Source organism: Hipposideros armiger, unplaced genomic scaffold, assembly GCF_001890085.2.
Source record: "Hipposideros armiger isolate ML-2016 unplaced genomic scaffold, ASM189008v1 scaffold_10, whole genome shotgun sequence".
In the NCBI taxonomy this organism is placed as follows: domain Eukaryota; kingdom Metazoa; phylum Chordata; class Mammalia; order Chiroptera; family Hipposideridae; genus Hipposideros; species Hipposideros armiger.
In genome coordinates this window covers 6350308-6359318 of record NW_017731360.1, presented here as the reverse complement: position 1 = coordinate 6359318, position 9011 = coordinate 6350308, and the positions used below count along the sequence as shown (strand labels likewise).

Genomic DNA, 9011 nt, shown 5'->3' with positions numbered 1-9011 from the left:
GGGGGAGGGTGCCACTGGCATTTAATGAGTAGAGGCCAAGAATGTTGTTAAACGTTCTGCAGTGCACAGGACAGCCCCCTACAATAAATAATCATCCAGCCCAAAATGTTAATAGTTTCAGTAGCTTGAGAAACCCTGCTCCAGGTTCAGGAGACAATCAGTTTCCTCCTACCTAAAAGCACTCCTTGGTCCTCCTGAGCAACTGCATCACGGAGGTAGGCTTGGAGTAAGAAAGACTAGGTTCTGCCACGTTGTTGTAGTGTCTCTGGTGCATAGTAGGCATGCAAAATATGTGTACAAATGAAAATTGAATTTAATTACTAATTGTGTGACTGAGCAAATCACAAAGGTCTCAATTTCAATATCTTTATCTACAAAATGGTTGGATAAAAAGCCCTCCTCCAAAACTGTTGTGAGGAATAATTGAGATTATCTGGGTAAAGCTATTGCACAGTACTTGGCCCACTTTATTTCCTTGGTCAGTTTATTTCTCCTTCCTCTAAATCCGAGTTCTAATCCACGTTCAGCCTTTTCACTAGCTGAGTGACCTTGTGCAAGTCACTTTCCCCCTGTAGGCCTCAGTGAATTCTCTGTACAATTGTACAAAGTTGGCCTCTTATCTCCAAGCACGCTTCCAACACAGAAATGGGACTGTGAAGTTTACAGACCTGCTTTCTTCCCCCGGGACTAATGGTACGGTCCCCGGGCAGCTCCCCCACCCCCCTGTCGCGGACCTTGGTACAGGCCCAGGGGGCCCTGGGCTGCCTCTCTGAGCTTCTCCGGGCTGCCCTTGCCCCCTGCCGAGTTCCGGGCCGTCCCTGCGGAAGCTGATTGGCTGGAGCGGTGCCCGGGCTGCGCGGCTATAGGTGAGCCCGGGAGGGGGACGGGCGGAGCTGGCTGGAGGCCCGCCCCCTCCCCCCTGGGTCGGACGCTGAGCGGAGCTGCAGGCGGGAGGCCGGACGGACCGACGGACGGACGGGAGGGACGGGAGGCGAGCAAGATGGCGCAGACTCAGGGCACCAGGAGGAAAGTCTGTTACTACTACGACGGTGAGCACCGTTCTCGCAGCGGGGGCGGGGCCTGGCCGGGCCGGATCCGGGAGCGGGAGGCTGAGGAGATCTGAGAGGGGAGGCTGGGAGAGACAGGCGTTGGGGAAAGGCTGAGAGAGGAGGCTGAGAGGAAGACGAGGCTGAGCGAGGAGGCTGAAGGGAAAGGAGGTCCAGGCTGGGGGAGGAGGCTGAGAGGAAGGAGGCCGAGGCTGAGGGAGGAGGCTCAGGATGGAAGTCTGAGCTGAGGGAAGAGGCTCAGAGGAATGAGGTCGGGGAAGAGGCTCAGAGGAAAGGAGATCAAGGCTGAGGAAGGAAGCTGAGAAAAGGAGGTCGTACCTGAGGGAAGAGGCTCAGAGGAATGGAAAGGAGGTCGAGACTGAGGGAAGAGGCGGAGGCCTCCCGAGAGAGTCGCCTGAGGTAACCTGGTGGGGAATTCTGAAGAAGTCTGATGGGGAGAGTTTGAGTGGAACTCCTAGAGGGGAGGCTGAGGCCGAGGTGGAGAGGCAGAATCCGATGGAGAAGGTTGCAAGGGTGTATGTTCCTGCTGAGTATACAAAGGTTTTTCATTGCCCCTTTCCTTCCTCATCCTCTTTGGGGAGAGACCTTCAGGAATCTCCAACTAATGGTCGCCACTGCCCCTCCCCCAGTATCTGAGTAGGGCCTGCAGTTGCTGCTGGGAAATGGGGCCCCTGGGGTTGGAAGGAGAAGGATGTGAGCTGTTCATACAGACTTTTTCATGTACCAACACTCTATGGAGAGCTCATTCTGTAGTAGGTAGTAGCATTTAGGTGCCGGTGGCCATGGAGTTGATCAAGTTACTTTCCATCTTCAGCTCAGTTTGGAGAGGAAGATAGACAATGACAGAGAATTTCTCTCTGTTGTCTTGCTGGGATAAAGGAACTTTTACAGTGCTATAGGGGCACAGAGAAGAGGCAGCCAGCCTGGTATGAGGCGTCAGGGAAGAAGGTGCCATCTCAGTTTGGGACCTGAAGAACAGGAGTTGTTAGCCTGGCACAGGGAAGGCAAAGATAACAGCAGTTTAGAGGTGAGAGAGAGGACAGCAGCTTTGAAAAACGTCAGGGATGTGTCCAGTATGGCTGAGGCATAGATTTGAGGACAGAGTGTAGAAGCTAGGGAGCAGGAGTGAGGCAAGGTTGCTAGTGATGAGGCTGGAGAAGTAATTGGGGATTAGGTCATGAAGGGCTGGGCATACGATCCAAAGGAAGTTGGACTTTATTCTGAGGGCACGTGTGAATCATGGAAGTTCTATGCAGGTTAGTGACATCATCAGATTTATACCTTAGAACTGTCACTCTGGGACAGAAATTAAATTCATGAATGTTGGAGTAAGGAAGAAGGCAAGGATCCCAAGTTTCTGGTTTGGGCAATTTGATGCTGAGGGTTTGGAAGAGATCATGTCAGTTAATAACTTTTATTTTTTTTTCCCCCAAGAAATACTTGTTGAGATGTCTGGGGGACATCCCACTAGAGGTGTCCAGTAGGCAGTTGGCCATTCTGGTCTGCAGTTCAGAAGACAGAAATGAAAAGAGATTTTTGGTAGTTATCAGCATACAGATGGGAATTTTAGTTATAAAAGAGGATGGGATCACTCAAGAAGTTGTATTGGGTGAAATGAGGAGGATCCAGGGTGGAATTCTAAGGAAGTGGAAAAGTCTAGTGTCCTTCATGCGCTGTGCTTCCCCTGCCATAGCACTTGTCACTGTATATTGTAGTTGCCCATTTACTTGTTTATATTTACAGATAATAAATGCCTTAGGGAAAGGAGCAATGTCTAATCTACCTCTGTATGCTCTACCCCCAAAACAGTGCTTAGCTCATGGTAGGCTGTCCATAAATACTTGCTGATTAAATGAATAAAGATACAGAGGAATAGCTAGAGATGTAAGTGAATCAGAAAGTGTTGGGTTACAGTAGCCAAAAGAGGGAGGGATTGGCCACGTGTGGGCAAGAACAGTTTCCTGTGCCAGGTTTGGAACTCAAGCTAGATTGCTGTAGATTGAGGAATGTATGGATGGGTGAAGAGGAGACATCAGGTTGAACCCTTTTTAATGAAACTTGTCCAGGGCAGAGAGAGAGGGTTGTTGATAAAAGGAGAGAGATAGTGGTTGAGAGTTGAGCATATTCAAATTCTTAGGGAAAATAGCCAGAGAGGAGAGGTTGGAGGTACAGGAGAGAGGGGCTAGTAATGATGGAGGTTCCTAGAAGACCAGGTGAGATGGACACCAGAGCACAGGTAGGGACACTAGCTTTCCAAGAGAAAGTTCCTTCTTGGTGAGAGGGTAAGTGGCAAGGAAAAGTTCAAATGTAGGTAAGTTTGGTAAGGAGAGTTGAGGGAGTTTTCAAGATGAAGTAGGGGAATATTCCTTTTCCTGAAAGTGGGGGAGGGCAATTGGTAGAGTAGGAATCTTGAAGAGAAGAGTTAGCTGTTAAATAGCTGTTGTGAAAGAGGGAGCTAGGAAAATAAATTTGGAAGGATTGCTGGGCAGTGGTGAAGGCACACTTGTGGCTGGATCCTATGACTGTATAGCCATATCAGTTTGCACAGTTTTGTGATCTCCACATTCTCAGTTTAAAAGGAAGAAAAAGGGAGAGACCTTGTCTCTTGTACTTTTTAAGAAACTGAGTTTTGCAGTGAGGTCACTAGCTTGAGACTCAAATTTGGCTGTGCCACTCAGAAGTTTTGCAGTACTGGGCAAGCCATTTTACCTTTGTAGGCCTCAGGTCACTTTTCTGTGAAACTAAAAAATTATGAGAACAGTGGGAAAAGCTCTTTTAAAGTTTAAAAGCAGTATCTAAAGAAAAAGGAGACTTTTAAAGTCTCTCAGCAACTCAATTAAAAACTGTTAAGATGGTGTCTTTGGGCCCCACCCTCAGGTACTCCGTTAGCCTTCTAGATAAGGTATCTTAGTTCCTCAAGTCTAAGCCTTGGCTGCATCTAGGCTTGATAGGCAAGGGAGTTGCTAGGGATCAAGGCCCATGCCAGGAACTTGGGTAAGCAGGAATGCAGTTATATCACAGATAATGGCCATGACTGCCCACATATTGGGTCTGCATCTGGATGTCTCAACCAGTGCCTTGAGAACCTATTCTACCCATCCCCATGGCAGATGAGGTTGTCTGAGGGGCCCTGGGAACTTTTCTGCCCACCTTCCTCGCTACTGCATTTCAAAGTCTGTGTCTATATGGGATTATGGCCCCTATTGAATGCCATTATGTGCAGTATTCTGGCCGAGAGAGCACAGTCCGTGCCCTCAGAGGCCTCACTAAGATTAAGAGAAGAGGATGAAAGAACATTAGGCAAAAACTAAGGAAATCTGAATAAAGTATGGACTTATAGTTAAATATAATGTATCAATATTGGTTCATTAGTTATAACGAGTATTTACTAATGTAAAATGTTAATGGGGAAACTAGGTGTGGGTATCAGAACTCTGTACTATCTTTGTAATTTTTCTGTACATTTAAAATTGTTCTAAAAATAAAGTATTTAAAAAGAGAGAAGAGGATGAGATCTTAAACATCCAACTGTTTAGAAGTCTCCTATTACCCTAGGCCATGTCTATGACAAAGAAAATTGGAGTGTGGCTTGGATGCTGTTGGTGGCATCCCCACAGTGCCTTGCTCCCTGGAATGAAGCCTGTTTCTGGCACCACCACATCACAATGCATAAGAGGTTGGGACCTTTTTCACTGGTGCTGAAAGACCTGATGGACTCCTAAGGAGAGATCTTTGGGTGTGCAGTTCACTAGATTTTGAAATATTCTTGCAGGAATTTCTACCAAGTAGACTTACAGAGCCCTCTACGTTAAATACAAACTGAAGTAGTTACCTGAGAAACCCAATGTAGCTTTTAGCATACTGGATTGGAGTCAGAAAAGTTGACTCCCGCATCACTCATTAGCTGTGCAATGTGGAGCAGACACGTAACTTCTCTGAGCCTCAGTTCAACTCTTTGAATCTTTATTGAGCCTCTGTGATCTACAGGGCATGTTTGTCCTTGCCTTGAAGGAGCACCCAGACTTGTAGATATAAATAAATATGTCAATAATTCAAATACAAAACTAAATGAATTAAGTGCTATATACAAATTGCACACAGAGGAAAATACCATTTATTCTGATCAGGAATATGTTTGGAGCTTGAGCTGGGCTTTGTAGGATCATCAGAGAAGGAAGGGCATTCCCGGTCAAAGGAACAGTCAGAACAAAGAAAGCGAATGCCATGTTCAGGATGCTGATAATTAGTGCGTTTAGAGCAGAGATTGGCAAACTTTCTGTAAAGGGCCAGATAATACCTATATTTTATGTTGCGTGCCAAACTCTGCCATTATAGTGTGAAAGCAGCCATAGGCAGTATATAAACTAATAGAAATGGCTGTGTGCCAGTAAGATTTTATTTACAAAATACAGTCAGCCAATTGTATTGGGCCCGAGGATCCATAGTAGTAGTTTGCATACTCCAGTAGTCTAGAGTAGAGAGAGGAGAGTGTGTTGTGGGGGAGGATGGTGGTGGTAGATAGCAGGAGATGAAGCTGGAAAGGTAGATTTAAAAAGTCCCTGGGGCTGGCCGAGTGGCTCAGCTGGTTAAGAGCAGGAGCTCTGAGCCACAGGGTCATCAGTTCAATTCCCACATAGGCCAGTGAACTGTGCCCAAGCTGAGCTGCCAACAGGTGGCAGGATGGCTCAGCTGGTGAGAGCACATGCTCCTAACAACAAGGTTGCCGGTTAGACTCCTGCATGGGATGGTGGACTACACCCACCTGCAACTAAGATTGAACATAGCACCTTGAGCTGAGAGGCCGCAAGCTGCCCGATGGGCAGCCAGATGGCGACTGGACTTGGAGCTGAGCTAGCTGCACCCTCCACAGCTAAGACTGAAGGACAACAACTTGGCTGTTCCCCTTCCCCAATTCCGCAATAACATCTTTTTTTAAAAAAAGTCCTTGAATGCCAGGTTACTGAAGTTCTTTAGTCTTTATCCTGTAGGGGATTGGGAGCCATTAAGGATTTTTGAGCAGGGAGGTGATGTTATTAAAACTGTGTATTAGGGAAATAGCTGGTGACAGTATAGTAGATAGTTTGAATTGAAGGCAGAGGGACCAGTTAGAAGGCTGTTGCAAGGGATGATAAGAGTTTAGTTTTCTTGCCTATAAAATTGGAATAAAACTCCCTGTCCTAACTATTTTATAAGGATATTGTGAGGATCCGGTAATAAAATGAGTGCGAATGTGCTTTGACACCATAAAGTGTCAAAATGTACAAGAGGTGAACTGTGGCTTATAATAATTCTGAGTATTAATGATTTTTTTGTTGTTGTGGGAGTGAATTCCTTATAGATATGGTGAGTCACCTCACTGGTTGCTGTTCCTCTGTAGCTTTGGAATGAACCCCTCACACTCTCTAGTAGTGCCTGTGGCTTCTAGGAGAAGAAACTGGGCTAGACTGACATTCATAAGTGCTAACCTCACCAGTGTTCCCTACCGTTTTTTTTTTTTTCCTGGGTGGGGGGTTACCCTTCCTCAAGATGGGTGAGAATCTTAAGAGATTAGAATGAACAAGAGAGTTTGACTAGGAGTTTGTTGTAAAAATTCCTGGGTTCTCCTGGGAGTGGTGTGTGTCTAACTGTGTCACTGAAACTGTCACTCTTTTTTTTCAGGGGATGTTGGAAATTACTATTATGGACAAGGCCACCCAATGAAGCCTCATCGAATTCGCATGACTCACAATTTGCTACTTAACTATGGTCTCTACCGAAAAATGGAAATCTACGTGAGTTGCTTGGACCCCCTCTCCACACCCCCCATCTCATCAGCTCTGGTCATTCATGATCTTATTTTCTTAACTACTCATTCATCAGACATGTGTTGAGCGGCTGTTATGTGGCAGACACCACTGTAAATGACAGAGATTCTGTTTTTGAGGAGTTCACTCTAGTGCTGGAGACTGACATGTACACAATTAATTATACTACAGTTTGTAAGTGCAACAATTAAAAAATATACAAGGGCCGGCTGAGTGGTGCGTTGGTTAAGAGTTGGCTTGGGACACCAGCTCTGAGCAATGGGCCCCGGTTCGGATCCCACTTAAAAAAAAAAAAAATTCGAGATGAGGAGTAGGGAAGGAGCATTGGGATGTTTCCTTTTTTTTTTTTTAAGATTTTTTTTTTTTAATTGGGGAATTGGGGGATGGGAACAGCGCTGGGGTATTGGGGGAAGGGGAACAGACAAGTTGCTGTCATTTTGTTCTTCAGTCTAGTTGTGGAGGACGTTGCTTCACTGGCCCAAGTTGGCACCATTATTGCGCTCTTCCTGGGCGAGGCGGATCAGTCGCTGGTTTCTGGACGGCCGCTCTTCGCAGCTGCTGGCCGCTCATGCTGGCTGCTGGCTACACATGGTAGCCCATGGCAACCCACTGCAGCAGGGGCTGCAGCCTACACCATTGCCAGGCGACTCACGGCAGCCCACAGGTTGAGCTGTTGTTCAGCATCTTAGCTGTAGAGGGCAGTGTTACTGGCCCTCATATGTGGGATCCGAACCGGGGCCCTCTGGCATCCCAAGCCAGCTCTTAACTAACGTGCCACTTGGCCGGCCCTGGGATGTTTCTTAGAGCTAATATCTGAGTAGAATTTTAAAGATTGAATAGAATCGCAGCCTGGAGTTTAGGAGGAGACTCATTCTAAGCCAAGGGAAGAACATACACAAAAAGGTAGAGAGGTAAAAACAATATGATATGTTTGGGGAAATACAAGTAGCTCAGTGTGCCGCGTTGCTGTGTTGTTTAAAGTTCACAGCAATGTGTGAATGAGGGGAGCTAAAGCTGGAGAGGTTAGCAAGGGTAGGATGTGCTGTACTGAACAACTCCGATGGGCCAGGGTAAAAAAATTCAATGCATGAAAAAAAGTGATCTGGACTGTGTTGAACTAGCACCAAGTCTCTAGTTACTAGAGAGTATAGACTACCTTAGTCTCTTGGTTCAGCTCCTGCTGATCTTTGCCCCATCTTCCAGTTTTTAAAGAGAAGCTTGAAATCCAGATTATTATGTAAAATCTCCCATGTTTAAAATGTTGACCCAAGTATATATTTTTTAAACTTGTACAAACAGAAACACATCAGTACATCAGTGGACCAAATTAGCTCCAAAGGTTCCCAATTCGAACCTCTTCTGGAGGCAGTGAAGAACAAGTGAAGGATTTAAATGAAAGAGAGATAGAAACAGGCATGTATTTTAAAAGCATGGAGGCGGGCCGGCCGAGTGGCGCGATGGTTAAGAACTCGCTTGGGACACCAGAGGGCCCCGGTTCGGATCCCACATATGAGGGCCAGTGACGCTGCCCTCCACAGCTAAGATGCTGAACAACAGCTCGACCTGGAGCTGGGCTGCCGTGGGTCGCCGGCGACGGCATAGGCTGCAGTCCCTGTGGCAGTGGGTTGCCATGGGCTACCGTATATAGCCAGCAGCCAGCGTGAGCGGCCAGCAGCCGCAGTGAGCGGCCGTCCAGAAGCCGGCGACTGATCTGCCTCGCCAGAGAAGAGCGCAATGATGGTGCCAACTTGGGCCAGTGGGGCGGCGTCCTCCACAACTAGATTGAAGAACAGGACGACGGCAACTTGTCTGTTCCCCTTCCCCCAATTCCCCAGCGCTGTTCCCATTCCCCCAATTCCCCCAATAAAAAAAAAAAAAAAAATCCTAAAAAAAAAAAAAAAAGCATGGAGGCAAGTTGGGAGGCTGTTGCAAGGGTCCCAATGAGACAATAAAGAGGATCTAGGGGCCCATGTTGCCTTATGTTTAGAGCATAAGAGTCTGTTGTTGAAATCTATGCCCGCAGCTTAAGTAACCTAGCAACAGCAATACCTTCCTCACCATTCCAGAGACTGAAAGGAGATGAATCTTCCTTCGCAGATGGCCGTGTCATGTCTCTAGAGCCTGTGGAGGCAGCTGGGGA

The 9011-nt window shown here is 46.9% G+C and overlaps 1 protein-coding gene across 1 annotated transcript in view; it reads left to right on the top strand.

Annotated features, from left to right (window-relative positions):
- The first annotated feature begins 860 nt into the window (after positions 1-860).
- Positions 861-9011, top strand: part of HDAC1 (histone deacetylase 1) — a 29976-nt gene continuing 21825 nt past the window's right edge. The window contains exons 1-2 of the mRNA XM_019659432.1: positions 861-1049; positions 6726-6838. Coding sequence (XP_019514977.1) covers positions 1001-1049; positions 6726-6838 — 162 coding nt within the window. The 5' untranslated portion in view covers positions 861-1000. The remainder of the gene's footprint in view (positions 1050-6725; positions 6839-9011) is intronic.